Raw genomic sequence first — 17,714 nt, 5'->3', positions numbered from 1 at the left:
AAAACTTCCATAAAACAACATTTTGTGTACATTTAAGCCTCAAAATTATACTTCAGTGAATATGGGGATAAATGTCCACATTTCATAATTAGCATTCCAGTCTTTCCAAATGCAAATTTGATTGTTTCAATGATATCATGCCTTTGTATTGTAATGGGCTGGAGGGAGAGTCTCTCGTGTATCCCAATATGGCCTTTGTCGGTTCACTTTATCCCCAGAGAAAGTCCATTCCTAATTCATTTAATGGCTGTTTCAATCTGCTCCCATAATCTTTGATTGCATATCATGTAGTTTCAAGTTTACCATTGATAAGTCTGAATGTTGAATGTACTTGGATGTTTAACATGCACTGTGATGGTTGCATTTGTCTAACAGGCCTGGCACCTGCAGCCATTGTACATAACCCATATGTGATAAGTGCAGCACCACCTGGGACTGATCCCTACTCTGCTGGCCTAGCTGCAACATTGGCAGGTTTGTCTGCGGCTGCTTATTATTTTCTGTGTTTTTCTTCATTTGAGTTCCTCTTTAGCAACCACCAGCATATTTGGAGGAACTCTTTGCACCTTCCATTCTTAATTTTAGTTTGCTTTCCCATGGGGTCATACTTAACACCTGAACCTAAAGTCTTTTCCATTTTCTCGAAGTGGCATTTCAAACCTGTGCCTGGCCCTCTTGTGCCTTTTGACCACTTCTGTACTGCCAACAGGACCTGCAGTGGTGCCGCCACAATATTATGGAATGCCCTGGGGTGTTTATCCAGCCAACCTTTTTCAACAGCAAGCGGTACCAGCAGCAACAAATGCAGCAGGACAGCAAGGGGCAGGACAGACGCAGCAGGGGCAGCTCCAGGTTACAGTTACATTTCCCATTTAATCTATATCTGACATGTTCCAAAGCTATCAATAAAATACAGTTGTATGCCTGCATGGGGGGGAGTGGTGGGGGGAGAGCATTTTATTCTATTTAAGGTCAAAGGTCACGTGCCTGTTGGAAGTTATTTTGTGGACCACAACTCGAATTAGAAACATCTGCTATTCTCTATTCCACTTATCTCTTTTCTCTCTCGCACTCTTCTCTCATTTGAGCTTTAATTGAGACTAAACATAATGGTGGGTTGCCATCTAACACAGAGACATGTCCATCAATGTATTCTTGTCATATTTTACTTTTGAGTTTCCCTTCAACCCCTTCTAGTTTCTGTATGTCTGTCACAGAATCACCACTTTCTTTGAAAATGGTTGCTGAAGAGTGTCATGAACTGTGCTTTTCAGATGCTGAGGGCAGGGTCCAATCAGCGTCCAATGACTCCCAACCAGGCACAGCAGAGTCAGCAGGCGGATCCTTTAGCTGCAGCAGTGGCTAATCCTCAGCTGGCTTTGAGCCAGGGACTGGGTGCTGGCATGCAGGGTATGGTCAGGTCTCTCATGGAGAGGATACTCTATTGCTAACTGCCTTTCATAGTTACTCGACAATGTCATATAAGCATATTTTGTATCTCAGGAATTGTTTCAGCAATTACTTTATGATCTGCTCGATGCTGGCCCTTTGGTCCTGAGTCGACGTATATGTTGTACTAGTAGTTATGATTGCGATAACAGTTTACTAAACTCGCACTTGGAAAAACTGAGAATTACTTGATTAAGATTCTTATTAATTTTTTTGCTTTACATTATTTGTGGATGGGGGAAGGGAGAAATGATTACATTCTAAGCAGCAAATGCAACTTGATGCCTCTTGTATTTCCTGCTAATACAAAATGCATCACCCTCTCCAAGACAAAGATACACTCACAGATATGAAATCAGCATGTCATGAAATCAGCACTCACAGATATGAAATATATATATATATTTTTTTTACACTTCCATGACCTAATCTGTTGAACTCTCTCATACATTATTTTTAACAACAAAAACGATCTTATAATGCTTCATCTTCCTCTCTCACACATGTGGTACTCTTTACTGTTTCACAATGCACTACTCTTCTGCTATTTTAACAGACTGCTCTCATTTCGACCTCTCCTTCATTCCTTGCCTAAAAAATCCAACGATTACAGCGCTTCTCTCCATTCTCTGAATTCGCCTTCATTGCATCCATCAAGAATTGTGTTAAATCGCATCTCTGACCTAAAACTTTTAAAAACCACAGTTTGCCATGGATGTTCGCTTTCCATCAACCATTCTTTTTTTCCAACTTCAGTGCCAACTCACCCCCCTCACCCCTCACTCTCACTCTCAAAGCAACCATCCCACTCTTCTCCCTCCAAGCCTCCCTCTCACCTCTCTCAAAAATCCACCCTCACCTTTCTCCCACCTTTCATCCCCCTCACTCTTCCTTCTCAAAGTTGCCCCCTCTCTCATCCACCAACCTGCCTCCCTCCACTGCCCTCTCACCTCCATCTCTTCACTCCACCTCCTCAAATCCTCAACTGCCTTCTTCCTTGTCTCTTGTCCCCCTCTCCCCCAGCACCACAGAGCCTTTTCTCCTCCTTATTCGGCCCCCTCCCCTCGCTATTCTGCAATACCCCACACTCCTTCAGCAACCCTCCTTACCTGCCCCCTCGTCCCCTGTCCTACCCTCCCCCTCCCCTCCACCTCCTGCACCCAAAGCCTCCTCCCCTTCCTCTTCATTAAAAGTGTGGACCTCAAATATCCAGGGCCTTCGCTCAAACCTTTCAGATCTTTCCATACAGGTTGCCACTGACAAACCAGACTTTATCTGCCTAACAGAAACTTTCCTCTCCCAAGACGTGTCTGACTCCCAAGTATCTCTCCCTGGCTACTCCCTCTTACGGTATGACAGACCTGAGCCTCGTCCTGGTGGAGGTGTTGCTCTCTTCATCAAAGACTCTATTCCTCACTCTCCATGCACTGCTCTCACTCCCCCACACCCCCAGGAATACCTCTGGCTTCGGCTTCCCCTCCACTCCCACCTCATGTTTATATGTGTACTGTACCGTCCACCGAACAGTGATGACTCCATCTACACCTCACTATCCGAAAACATGGACCATCTTCTATCTTCTCATCCAAACTCTCTCTTCCTCTTATGTGGTGACTTCAATTGTCATCACGCCAGTTGGCTAGGTGTGGGTACCTCTCTCACCTGCCATGGCACCTCAGCAAAAGCTTTCTGCGACTCATTGGGACTGACTCAATCGGTCAACTTCCCGACCCGGATCTCAACCAATGGTACTCCATCTCTTCTGGATCTGGTTTTGACAAATTTCCCTGACAATATCTGCTGCTCTTCCTTCGCTCCAATTGGTTCTTCTGACCACGTCCTTGTCAAAGTGGACATCTCTCTGGCTGTTATCAGAGAACCACCTCACCGCCGTCGAGTCTGGCATTTCACTCAAGCCGACTGGCAGGGTCTCCGAGCAGCCATCAAACTTACAGACTGGTCTCCTATCACTACTTTCTCAAACATCAACTCATCCTGGGAATTCTTTCAAAGAAACTTGCTCTCCCTCATGCACAGATTTATCCCCTCTCGTGTTCAGTTGTCTTACCCTTCCTCCCGCCCTTGGTTTACTGACGCTTGTGGCGAGGCAGTTATCCTGAAACAACTTGCCTTTGCCTCATGGAAAGCAAACCCAACTGAGGGCAATCTCAGTTCCTTCCACAAAGCTCGGAACAAGTGTGTATCTACCCTAAGGAGAGCCAGAAAACAACATCTTTCTCATCTCAAGTCTGAACTCTCAAACCTCTCTCCCTCCTCAAAATCCTGGTGGCGTTTAATCAAATCTGTTTCTGGTGTATGTTCCCCCTCCATCCCCTCCCTTACCTCAAATGGCCGCACTGCTGATTCCACACGTGATAAAGCTGAATGTCTAAACTCGGTGTTTGCAGCTAAATCTTGTGTCCTAAACCCATCACTATCTCTACCCACTTTACCCAGTCGCACCCAACTGTCCCTGGACTCTGTATCCTTTTCTCCTGACAAGGTGGAGAGCTTGCTTTCAAACCTCGAGTCAGATTCTGCAACCGGTCCAGACGGCATCAGCCCACGTGTCCTCAAAGCCTGCTCTTCTGCTCTTTCTCACCCTCTCTCTGTTCTATTCACCCTCTCATTTGCCCAAGGTCATCTGCCATCTGCTTGGAAATCTGCTAACATCACTGCCCTGCATAAAAAAGGTGCAAAAACAGACCCCTATAACTACAGACCAATCAGCCTTCTCCCAATCATCAGCAAGGTGATGGAATCCATCATCGCTTCAGATATGAAATCCTTCCTCTTCTCCAATGGCTTGATTTCCAATCATCAATTTGGTTTCAGACCAGGTCACTCTACCCTGGATATGCTGCTTCTGCTCTCCCATCAATGGATGGAGGTCCTCAATGCCAGACAGGAAATCCGAGCCGTATCCCTGGACATATCACGTGCTTTTGACACAGTCTGGCACCCTGCACTACTCACCAAACTCTCTTCCCATGGTATTCAAGGCCATCTCCACTCATGGCTCGCAGACTTCCTCTCCCGTCGCAGTCAACGTGTGGCCCTAAATGGAGTTCTTTCATCCCCTCTTCCTGTGCAGGCTGGAGTTCCTCAAGGTGGCGTTCTGGGCCCTGTTCTTTTTCTGGTTTTCATCAATGATCTCTCGGACTCTCTGGAAAATCCTCTATTTCTCTTTGCCGACGACTCCACCCTCTGCCGTACCATCTGTCATCCCTCAGACCGGCAAGCAGCAGCTTCTTCGCTCACTGCAGATCTGGATAAAATCACAAACTGGTCCAAAACGTGGAACATGTCTTTCAATCCAGACAAATCTCACACTCTCACTATGTCTCTTCGAAAGGACCGTTTACACAACCCCCCCATCCACTTTCTCAACAATCCTCTGGAAGAAGTCTTTTCTTTCAAGCTTCTAGGTCTCACTATCTGCCATGACCTTTCCTGGGAAAGTCACATTTCCAACCTCGCCTCAAAAGCCAGTCGCCGACTGGGAATCCTCCGTCGTGCTAAGTCCTTCCTCGGCCCTCTTGAGCTCCTGACCACTTACAAAGCTTTTGTCCGTAGCCTGATGGAGTACTGCTCTCCCCTCTGGGCTGGTGCTCCTGCCTCCCACCTTTCTCGGCTTAACGTTGTCGAAACCAGGGCATTTAAGATCATCGGCATCTCCCGCAATGAAGCTGAGTCTTTGGGCCTCTCACTCAATCACCGCAGGTTGGTCGGTGGTCTTTCTGTCTTCTACCGACTCCTCTCCAGCCTTGCCCCCTGCTCTCTCTGCGATTTGTCCCCACCACATTTCCACAGGGCGCTCAAGGTCCGCCAACAACCCCCTTCTGGTAAAACTACCAAAATCACGAATCACTGCTCATCTTCACTCTTTCATTCCTCTTTTTTCCCGCCTTTGGAATAAACTTCCTCACTCTATTCTTTCCCATTCTTCCCTCCAGGCTTTCAAAACAGCTGTTCACCACCACCTCTTATCTTCCCCCATCCAAATCCTCGATCTTTTCTACCCCCGATTATCCACCCAAGCCCACTTCCTTCATTTCTCCTGCTTTCCTTCCTGAAAGTCCCTAAAATGTCCATCTTCTCTTCGCCATGTTCCCCGTCCCATCCCCATCTCTCTCCCTTCCACAGTTCACCTAATGTGTCTGTTCCCCACTGTTTTGTCCCTTCCACTCCCACCCCTCTTGTCTCATGCCTCCTTGCTGTGAGTTGTGTGTTTGCTCTCATACGAGCCTCGACCAAGGTATACAAAAAAAAAAAAAAAAAGCTGGGAGACAGTGCCTTGTGAGAAGGTTCTGACGTGATTCCCAACATAATTGAGTAGATATAGTTTGACTCCTATGGGAAGGTGTGACAGAAAATGCAGGTGCTGCATAGGATTTGGAAACGTTTCAGCTTGGAGCTTGAGATCCTACAGATACTAGAATTTTTCCAAGTGATTCTTCACCATTGAGTGATTGGGCCAAAACCGATATATAGCATGCCATCTCAAAAAGTTGTGGACGGATTCGGGCGAAACTAGATGGACATGTTGGGTGTGTGACGAGGAAGAATTTGTTCAATTTTGGTGAAAATCTGGATCTGGATACGAGAATCTTTTCATTTAAAGAAAAAAAAAAGATTCTTCACCATTGAGAGATGGGTGCAAAAATGATATCCAGCATGATATTGTAGCATGTTTGGCGGCCAAGGTGAATCCCCCCGACCCAAACTGTGGTGATGGGTGGTCAACACCGCCAGCCCAGCCGGTCAAGCGGTTCTTTATTAATAGGAGGTGGACATGTTGATCCTCGGAGATTATCACGCATGCTGGAGGGGCAGGGTGCAATGGTGGTGCGACAGGGGCACAGAAATGGATGCACAGGGGATTTTATACTCAAACCCCATGACAAATACACAGATACACCTTCTTAAAATGAACACATTGAATGAAAATTGACATATTTACAAAGGACAAAAATAAATGTAATAATCTATATATTAATACTGAAGGACCAATTTTGTGCTCCTCCTAGCGGTCGCGTCACGTCTTTCTCAGTACTGTGACCTGGACTGAAAGAAACTTCGTACCTGTAAGAGTGCATCACACATAGTGGCAATAGTCCACTTTCAACTCTGAAGCAGAATAAACACTTTTCGTTTTACATTCGTTTACATGGCGACGTGTGACGTCACCGCTGAGAGGCGTAAGGACGTCATGACATCATAACATTTTTCTTCAACATTGTCAAATATCATGCCAAGGCGTTATCTTAATGGCTGGAATGTCAAAAGACGTCGGACACAACAATGTGCAGCTGCAGCTGAGACAGGGCCACAACGTCTTCAAAAGGTCACGATTGGGCTTATGCACGAACTCTGTGAGTACTATGGTGCCCTCCGATTCAGAATGGAGACTCGCAACTGCTGTCATAACAGGAAGGTTCAGTTACCACCTTTATCACCATATCCAGAGGAACTGAATAATCTATTATGTAGCGGTGATGAACAATCTAAAAACTTCCAGGACAATATATGGCAGTACAACAGTGCCCTGTCATTTGCTTGATTCGGGGCACAGGTAGTGTATCTTCCAGAAAGAGGGCCGTACACTTTTCGTTTGCATGGGCAAATCTACCACCGCACCGGTTCCTTGGATCCTGGTGAGAGCGAAAATCCTATCTATAATCAGCTATACATAATCGAAGGTCATCAGGCCACAGAACATCGACTGAGGTATCCGGAAAATCACAACTGCAGGCGTGATACGATGAATTTATTGACTGATGTCATACAATGCAATAGCCCATTTGCGATTGCCTACAAACATATGTTTGAGGTGGAGAATGCAGCCGTTGAGTCGGCGATTCAGAACAATAGTGATCCTCCAAATATCACCATGTATTTTAAACAAGGGAGAGATCAGCGCCGGTATAATGCACCGACCCATGATGAAGTGGCAGCTGTGTTTGTAGGTGACGATGGTGCTCCACCAGTCAATAGAGACATCGTTGTTCATTCTCGAAATCAGCCACCCAGAAAAATTTCCTACATGTCAGCAAATATAGACCCCATGGTCTATCCTGTCTTTTTCCCCCGTGGTGATCTCGGCTGGCAGCATAATACTGCGCATAACCCACTCCACTCGCCTCCAAAGTGGAACACGCTCACACTCCTTCAATTTTACGCTCATCGCCGAGCATGCTGGGCTCAATTCAACCCACTTTTCTACGGCGGGAAATTGTTCCAACAGTATGTAGTGGATGCTTACGTCCGTACCGAGGCTGCCCTCTTGGACTTCGTGCAGAGGAATCAGAATAACCTCAGAGTGGATTTGTATCAAGGACTGATAGATCACATACAAACGCAGTCTGACCAACATGCCGGCAAAATTGTCATTTTGCCATCATCATTTCAAGGTTCGCCACATGCCTTACAGCAGAACTTCCAGGACGCTATGGCCATAGTCAGCAAATTCGGAAAGCCAGATATTTGCTTGACCTTCACATGCAACCCGAAACACCCGAACATAGTGGTCAACCTACCTGCAGGTCAGAAAATCGAACATAGACCAGATGTTGTGGCCAGAGTATTCAAACAACACCTCACTGAACTTCTGATTGATATCACAGAAAGCCACGTGCTTGGCGTGGTTGTTGCGTACGTGTATGTCATCAAATTTCAGAAACGAGGATTACCCCACTGCCATTTACTGTTAATTCTCTCGCATGAATCCAAATGGAGGGTACCGGAAGATATTGATAAAATAATTAATGCCGAAATCCCGAATGCTAACACCGAACCTCATTTGTACGAGGTCAGAAGATCTTGTATGGTACATGGCCCTTGCGGAGTTCTAAATCCAAAGTCTGTATGTATGTCGGACGGCACTTGCAGTAAGGATTATCCGAAGACTTTTCGGGCCGAAACAAGCATGAGAATGGACGCATATCCTATGTACCGACGGCGCGATAATGGAACAACTATGAAAGTTGGACAATACCAAGTTGATAACCGGTGGATTGTTCCATACAGCCCGTATTTCAGCGAGAAGTTTTCCGCTCATATCAATGTGGAGGCGTGCACAACCGTCAAGTCTGTAAAATATTTGCTTAAATACATATACAAAGGTCATGATTGTGCAACATTAGAAATTAATGCAAACACATTTGACCATGATGAAGTCACAAACCACCTGCATGCGAGATACCTCAGTGCCCCAGAGGCATGCTGGAGGTTATTTGAATACGAACTGCAACGCCATTTGCACACTATCATACGTCTACCAGTTCATCTGCCAGAACAACAATTGGTGTACTTTCGTGAAGGCCAGGAACAGAATGCTGTTGCAAATGCTGCCACTAAAAGCACTATGTTGACGGCATTTTTCAAATTGAACAACTTGCACCCAACTGCCATACGTTACACTGACCTTCCAAACACGTACGTTTGGAATTCATCAGTCACAATGGCAACCGAGGAAACGAGGCGGAGAAAAAGTCATCGCTCGAATGTACTTTGTCACCCCCAACAAGATGGAGTTATTGGTTCACCAAAAAATATTTTCACGAAAAAAAAAAAAAAAGTGATCGCTATATTCGATATTGTTGTGTGTCTGTCTGCATGCCTGTCTGTCTGTCTGTCTGTCCCGAGCATAGCTCCGTGGGTTTTGATCCGATCCGGATAGAATTTTGGTGGGAGGTTTATATCATGATCTAGTTGTGTTTTCCTGAAAATGGGCGTGGTGCGCCCATTATGGGCAGAGCCACGCCCGGAAAACATGTGTTTTTAGGGGGTAGCCGATTTCAATTTGCATCTTCTCCTTGGGGGTTTGTCGAATCTGACAGGGGTTTCGCTATTTGGTTAGCACAATGGCACCTGCATAGCCCCACGGAGCTCGATTTTTCATTTTCATCACAAGGTCACGAACTTAGAAAATTGCGAATTTTGACGTAAAAATTTTCTTCTCCGAGGGCTTTGTCGAATCTGGCAGGGTTTCGGTATTTGGTTAGCCCAATGGCACCTGCATAGCCCCACAGAGCTCTTTTTCATTTTCGTCCCAAGGTCAAGGCCACAAGGTCACGAACTTAGAAAATGGCGAATTGTGTTTTTAGGGGGTAGCCGATTTCAATTTGCGTCTTCTCCTAGGGGGGTTGTCGAATATGGCAGGGGTTTTCGGTATTTGGTTATCCCAATGGCACCTGCATAGCCCATGGAGCTCGATTTTTTTTTTTTTTTTTTTTTTTCATTTTCGTCACAAGGTCACTAACTTAGAAAATTGCGAATTTTGACAAAAATCCATCTTCTCCGAGGGGTTTGTCGAATCTGGCAGGGGTTTCGGTATTTGGTCAGCCCAATGGCACCTGCATAGCCCCACGGAGCTCGATTTTTCATTTTCATCACAAGGTCACGAATTTAGAAAATTGCGAATTGTGTTTTTAGGGGGTAGCCGATTTCAATTTGCGTCTTCTCCTAGGGGGGTTGTCGAATCTGGCAGGGGTTTCGGTATTTGATTAGCCCAATGGCACCTGCATAGTCCCACGGAGCTCGATTTTTCATTTTCGTCACGAACTTAGAAAATTTCGAATTTTGACATAAAAATCATACAACCGCCCAAACTTTGAGAGCAAGGATGACAATATTTTTTTATGCGTAATCTTGAGGTCATTCCCCACCAAAAGTCTTGAAACCATTTTGCTCTATCTCGAACACCTTGCCCTTGGCGCCCCCTTCAAGTTTGTTTTTACACTGATTTCATCAAAGTATGGATAATCCGAGGAGTGCGAAATGCCATATACCCTATATGACGTTGTATTGTTCCTGGAATGTTCCAGAGGAAGTTTTGCACCAAAGGTCATAATCCTTGACCTTTGACCTTTAAAGTTCACAAAGGTCAAATTTTCAAAGTTGTGGGAATCGAACCGGGTTTTCGACCTTCTTCGACAAACTAACTCCATTAAGCTATAGCACGTATCCTGTTTCCTTATTTTAATGTCCACAACATTGTTTTGTGACCTTTAAGGGTTATGCAAAGGTTAAATTTTTAAAGTTGTTGAACGAAACCGGGTTTTCGACATTTTGCAGCTTATAACCTGTCACTCGTACCACATCATGTTGATCATTTTTATAACTTGGTCAAACATTATCACATCGTCTCATCCTTGACTTCTGAAACAATCTACATCGTCAAATACCGCTCGTGAACCATCGTCGTCTTCAGACTTGTATTGTCTGCGTCTTCTCCTGCTTTCCATTCCCAGTCCCACAAAGTACGAAAACCTCCGAACAGTACATGGGGTCGTTGAGCCGACCTTCAGAGACGCCTGCCTACGACTTCATTTGCTTGACGACGACTCCGAATGGGACAAAGCATTGGAGGAGGCGAGTGTTTTTCAGATGCCGAGACAACTTCGAAGTCTGTTCGTTATGATCTGCATACAATGTACTGCCTTCAGAACTTGCATTATTGTGGCAAAGACACAAGGCAATGCTCGCCGAAGATTTCGCACACACTGTCGGCGAACAAGAGGGGGAACAGTTGGCCCTCCGAGAAATCTGTGAAATTCTCACGTGGAACAACGGAAACTACTCAGACCTGCATCTACCAGTTGTTGACATTGATGCAGTCCAGTATGATCCCATACCAGACTCAAACCCCGATCAAGTGCAACAGATGATGGATTCACTCAATGCAGAGCAAAGAGAGTTCGTTGATCGAGTCATACTTGATTTAGCAGAAATCCGTCAACAACAAAACCACGGTTGTATTTTATTGAAGGACCAGGTTTATTTTGTTGAAGGTTGTATTATATTTCCAGGGGAAGTGGAAAAACCTTCGTATACAACACGCTTCTTGCCTACTTCCACAGCAAGCATGTTCGCACTGCAGCATGTGCATGGATAGGGATTGCAGCCAATCTTCTGAAGGATGGACGTACTGCACACAATCTCTTCAAGTTCCCAGTACCCATTATGGACAACTGTACATGCAACGTTTCTCCGCCTTACCTAATGAGGCCTACAAAACGTCCTTGTACACGACATTTTGGTGTACACTACTCCTTGTGAAGAAGTCCCCTGATTTGTGCACGTGTCTACTTTGACGTACACCGTGTCAAAACTTCTGGCTCTCGAGAACGCGACGTACAGTTGTCCGTGCGAAAAAACTGGAGATGGTAAGTATATTCCCACTCTACGAAATGTTTGTCCTTACTCTCGAAACACGCGGAAACTCTGCGACAGACAACACTTCGTAATTGATGAGGCCTCAATGGTGCCAAAGAGTGCATTGAATGCTGTAAACATAATGTTGAGAGACATCTGTAAGAGTGATACCCCATTCGCTGGAAAGATCTTCATACTCGGTGGTGATTTCAAGCAGGTTTTGCCTGTAATGCCCAAAACATCCAGAGCAGCAATTGTTGAAAATTGTGTGAAATCTTCTCATCTGTGGCCCCTTTTCCATACGACGAAGCTCACGACGAATATGCGCGCTGTAAACGATGCACAGTTCAGTGAATGGCTCCTACAACTAGGAAACGGGATTTTAAAAAGCAGCGAACACCCTACAGACGACATCATTGATATTTCTAAGAAATGCAACATCGTTCAAGACAACGTAGTTGATGAAGTGTTTGGACCGGCGCTGAATGCATCTGAAGACATGTTTGAAACCGCCATCCTCAGCCCAACAAATGAAAGCTCCCTGCAGCTGAACCAAATGGTGCTGAAAAAAATTCAAGGAGAAGAAAAAAACATACCTCAGTGCAGATGAAGCTATAGGTGAAGATCAACAAGCGGACAATTACCCAATCGAGTTTCTCAACAGTATAACTCCAGCTGGAATGCCACCACACAAACTTTCACTGAAAGTAGGTTCAATCATGATGCTCCTCCGTAACTTCGACATTCGACGCGGACTGTGCATTCGAAGACTACACAACCATGTGTAAGATGGAGAAATCATTGGCGGAAACAAACACGGACAGCGAGTTCTGATTCCACGTCTGAAGCTGGCACCATCGGACGTAGCATTGGCGTTTTTAAAAAAAAAATTTGTATACCTTGTCGAGGCTCGTATGAGAGCTAACACGAGGCACATCAAAGGGGGCATGAGACAGGAGGGGAGGGAGTGGGAAGGGAAAAACAGTGGGGAACTGAGACATTAGGAGATCTGTGGAAGGGAGAGGGATGGGACGGGGAACATGGGGAATAGAAGATGGACATTACAGGGACTTTCAGGAAGGAAAGCAGGGAATTTGAAAGAGGTGGGCTTTGGTGGATTATCGGGGGTAGAAAAGATCGAGGATTTGGATAGGGGATGATAAGAGGTGGTGGTGAACAGCTGTTTTGAAGGCCTGGGGGGAAGAATGTGAATGAATAGAGTGAGGGAGTTTATTCCAAAGGTGGGAAAAAAGAGGAATGAAAAAGTGAAGGTGAGCAGTAGGGTGTACCATTTTTGCAAAAGTCATTGCTGGAATGAAGCGCTATGTGCCTATCAATTCCACTGGTGAAGTTAGGTGATCGACCAAAGTTTGAAAAGTTTCCCGCCTTTTTTGACTGTGGGCCGCCATTTTGAAATTTCAGGAAAAATCCATATTTTTGGAAATAATATTGATTTTTGAATATTTTTAAAAATAAATTTCTCTGTGTTTAGATGGCCGAATGCACTTCAGTAGGCACCAGTATGATAGGAAGTACCCGTAAATATTATTCACAACTTGTCCCAACATTTTGAGAAGGGGTTGCCATTTTGGAATTTCACTGAAAATCCCATATATTTTTGTCAGGTCAGGTTCGATCTGTGACCTGCTACAGGTACCATGTAAACCTGTACTAACCTGTTCCATGGTCGGGTTGTCGGCGACTAAATCGTCTCCCCCACCAGGTTTTCTGGTGAGGAGGGTGTTTGGATATGGACACCCAGCAGGATTAAAAACAAAACCTGTCAAAGGGCGGAGGAGCTCCTTGTGAGCCAACGGCCATCCATATCTAGTGCCCAACTGTGTCTGCGGACGTCCTCCTGCAGTTGGGTCACTTCTTATTAGGAGGTTGGTGGCAGGATTTGCACTCCGGCCACCGTAAAACCCTTCATTCCGCAAAACGCAAAAACGCAAAAAAAATCTGAAAACCCACTCCGTGGGAGTACCTCCTGTGCAGCTTCCCTTCGCAGGGCAGCTCATCGGATGACGGGATTGGGGCAAAGCCTTCGGAACCCCAAATCTTTGATAGGAGGGAAACCACGGGGTAACATCCCTGGGTCAGATTGCGGGAGAGTGTGTCGGAGTGGTGCTGAGGTGTCGTCCACCAGACGGCGGTCTCCTTGGGTTAACCTGAGGCGGTCCCTTCGGGTCGGTGCCTGGAATGTCCTATCCCTAAGAGAGGATGATCACCTGTCTCTGTTATCATCTGAGCTCAAGCGTTTGGACATCGGGATTGCAGCTCTCTCTGAGGTTCGGAGACCGGATTGCGGCGAGATAATGGTGGGTGGTTACACCTACTATTGGTCTGGTCGCTCTGATGGTTACCATACCCAAGGAGTTGCTGTAGCTGTGTCCAATAAGCTGACCCCAATGATAATTGAGGTAACACCGGTCAACGAGCGTATTATGAGATTAAGGATTCGTCACTCCTTAGGTGTCATTTCCCTGGTCTCTGTTTATGCTCCGACTGAGGCGAGTGATCTCACCGTGAAGGATGCATTCTATGCCACACTCGAGTCTGTGGTTGATCAGTGCCCCAGACGAGATACACTTCTAGTCTTGGGGGATTTCAATGCATCGACTGGAACTGATAGGGACGGTTATGAGGTGTGTGTTGGTCCCCATGGGTCAGGAACTATGAACCAGAATGGCACTAAGTTCCTTGACTTTGCAAGAAGTCATGGACTTAGGGTGGCTGATTCATGGTTTCAGCGCCCACAAGCTCATCGCTGGACTTGGTATTCCAACGCTGGCGGTGTGGCAAAGGAGATTGACCATGTCCTCATTGACGGTCGTTGGCGGATGATCCAGAACTGCAGGGTCTACCGGATTGCTCAGTTCCTCAATACTGACCACAGGCTTGTTGTAGCAACTCTAAAGCTGCACCTTAAATCCTGGAGAATGGTACCATCCCAGCCGAGGCTGGATGTTGCCAAGCTCAGGGATGAGAGAGTAGCTGAGGAGTTTGCGAACAGGCTGAGTGGACACTTGGGGGGTCTGGGTACTTTGGGGGGTCCTGAAGAGTTGTGGAGCGCCTTCAAGACCACCGTCCTTGATGTTGCCGGTGGATGCCTTGGAGCTCACCGCAGGGCAAAGAAGAATTTTGTCTCTCAAGGGACACTGGATACCATTGACCAGAGTCGCAGGGCCAGGCTGAATGGCAGAGCTGAGCTGTTCAGGGAGCTGAGGCGTAAAACTGTACGTGCACTGAGGGTGGACAAGGAGGCCTATGTGCGAGGAATCTGTGAGGGGGTAGAGCATCACCTGTGGACAGGTGATTCTCGTCCCGCTTACAGGGGAATTTGCGCATTACGTTCATCCAAGCCCATCCCTCGGAGCACTACAGTTCGAGCAGAGAGTGGTAGGCTCTTGACAGAGGAGTCTGAAGTGAAGGCCCGCTGGGCCGGTTACTTTGAGCGGTTGTACTAGGCTGATCCCCCAACTGTCGAGTTGGACGTCAAGGGTGTTACAATCCCTGTTGCTGACCCTCGAATCAACTGTGGTCCACCTACGCTTGTGGAAACACGGGCTGCGGTGAACCAGTTGAAACGGGGCAAAGCTCCAGGGATCTGTGGCATCCATGCTGAACTTCTCAAGGCTGATGGAAATGCTGCACTCGTGTCGTTGCATGCAGTTTTGTGCTCTGCCTGGAACACAGGCATCATCCCAACTGACTGGAAGAGGGGCCTTGTTGTCCCTCTCTGGAAAGGGAAGGGTGATCGCCAAGACTGCAACAACTACCGAGGGGTGACGCTGCTCTCAGTGCCGGGCAAGGTCTTTGCTCGGATAATTCTCGATAGGGTTCGCCACCATCTGCTTGAGCACCAGCGTCCAGAGCAGTCAGGCTTTACACCAAAGAGGTCAACGATTGACCGTATCCTTGCACTTCGTGTCCTCACCGAACACAGACGAGAGTTTCGGCAGGGGCTGCTTGCAGCCTATGTTGATCTCTGTAAAGCGTTCGATTCAGTGAATCGGGATGTCCTCTGGAGGATTCTTGGTCTTCGTGGGGTGCCACCGAAACTGATCGATCTGATGTCTGAACTCTACTCTGGTACTGAGAGTGCTGTGAAGTGTGGTGGTACCATCTCTGACTTATTTCCAGTTGTTACTGGAGTTCGTCAGGGATGTGTACTTGCCCCCACACTTTTCAGCACTTGTATGGACTGGATTCTAGGGAGGATGTCGGAGAGATCAAGTTGCGGTGCATCGTTTGGCAATGTCAAGATCTCAGACCTTGACTTTGCAGATGATGCAGTCATCTTTGCGGAGACTTTAGACATCCTCTTGGGGGCCCTCGAGGTGCTGAATGAGGAGTCGGAGCCGTTGGGATTACGGGTTTCTTGGGTCAAAACTAAGATCCAGGCTTTCGGTGACATCTTGGATGCTGCTGTCCTGTCTGTGTCTGTTTGTGGTGAGGATGTTGAGGTCGTGGAGAGATTCACTTACCTTGGCAGTGATATTCATGTCTCTGCTGGCTGTGAGTCAGAGGTCAATAGACGTCTGGGTCGGGCCTGGGGAGTCATGGATTCACTGGATCATGGGGTGTGGCGCTGCCGGTACCTGTGCGGGAGGACGAAAGTCCGAGTCTTCAGGTCCTTGGTACTTCCAGTCTTGCTCTATGGGTGCGAGACTTGGACTCTGACCAAGGATCTGAGACGGAGACTTAATTCCTTTGGTACCAGGTCTCTTCGGAGAATCCTTGGCTATCGCTGGTCGGATTTTGTGTCCAACGAGCGGTTGCTGAGAGAGACTCGGGTGAGATTTGTTACATGCATAGTCCGTGAGCGTCAGTTGCGGCTGTATGGACATGTGGCTCGTTTTCCTGACTCTGATCCTGCTCACCAGATTCTCTCAGCGAGGGAGTCTCATGAGTGGAGGAGGCCAGTGGGTCGACCACATGCCTCATGGTTGCAACAGGTTGACCATCATCTCAAGGAGATGGGGATGGGCCTGGCATCTGCCTGGGGGATGGCCAGACGGAGGCCCCTGGAGTACCGGCGGAAAGTGGATGCAGCGACGCGCTGTTCTGGCACATGCTCCCATACCTGACCTGACCTGACCCATATTTTGACAATTATTGCACGGCACATTGTTAGGCATTTGCAGAATATCAGTAGTAGCATTTTCATAAAGACATTATTAATGCCAAATGAGAGCATGATCAATTAATTATGAGAACAACCAAATATGTTTTAAGCGACATGGTTTTCATATATGACAACATAACAATCGAGCAAACAATCAACCACACAGATATCTTATAGAGAACATATCGTTTGTTTTGTATAGTCTGGGTAAAGCTTCCTGTGCTCTTCCACGCACTGTAGCAATGCTTGACGTTGTTTCTCATCATTGTACATATGAATAAAGTCAGACACTAGCTTAATTTCTCTTTCAGCTAGATCATTTACGACACGCAAAGAATTAGCACTTTTGCAAAATTTCCTGTAACTAGCGAATTTGTCCCACATAGCCACAGGTGTCTGTAGCCACTCCTGATTATCGTCTATTCCTAGGAGGTCATACATCAGCTAGGATTCTTGGCTAATGAAAGACCTTAGCGTTGGCATATCATCAGTTGAATTAAATTCCACGTGGGGAAGTTGTGACTTGCCAGAGTCGAACTTCTCAGGCCGTTCTGTATCAAATAACACTTGTCCCATCAACTCTCTCTCTGTGTTCGGGACACCGTTATCACTAGGGACAACACAACTAACTGAGGTGTTAAGTACCAAGTATGGCGATTGCACGACAAGATACAAGCATCTGCTACACCACTGTCATAATGTTTGTACAGGAATATTGTTGTGCAATAATTGTTGTGCAATGTGCCATGCAATAATTGTCAAAATATGGGATTTTCAGTGAGAGAAGGCAACCCCTTCTCAAAATGTTGGGACAAGTTGTGAATAATATTTACGGGTACTTACTATCATACTGGTGCCTACTGAAGTGCATTCGGCCATCTAAACACAGAGAAGTATATTTTTAAATATTCAAAAATCAATATTTTTTCCAAAAATATGGATTTTTACTGAAATTTCAAAATGGCGGCCTGCGGTCAAA

General features: G+C 46.4%; 1 protein-coding gene across 4 annotated transcripts in view; it reads left to right on the top strand.

Moving 5' to 3' along the window:
• Positions 1-17,714, top strand: part of LOC147020112 (pumilio homolog 1-like) — a 234,385-nt gene that overhangs the window by 124,802 nt on the left and 91,869 nt on the right. For all 4 annotated transcript variants that reach the window (XM_085895137.1, XM_085895138.1, XM_085895136.1 and 1 more), the window contains 3 exons: positions 376-474; positions 710-852; positions 1,275-1,410. In XM_085895137.1, coding sequence (XP_085751263.1) covers positions 376-474; positions 710-852; positions 1,275-1,410 — 378 coding nt within the window. The remainder of the gene's footprint in view (positions 1-375; positions 475-709; positions 853-1,274; positions 1,411-17,714) is intronic.

This window comes from Eptatretus burgeri, chromosome 9 (assembly GCF_056783735.1).
Source record: "Eptatretus burgeri isolate ZD-2024b chromosome 9, Ebu_testis_v1, whole genome shotgun sequence".
Classification (NCBI taxonomy): Eukaryota; Metazoa; Chordata; class Myxini; order Myxiniformes; family Myxinidae; genus Eptatretus; species Eptatretus burgeri.
This window is presented reverse-complemented; position numbering and strand designations above follow the sequence as displayed.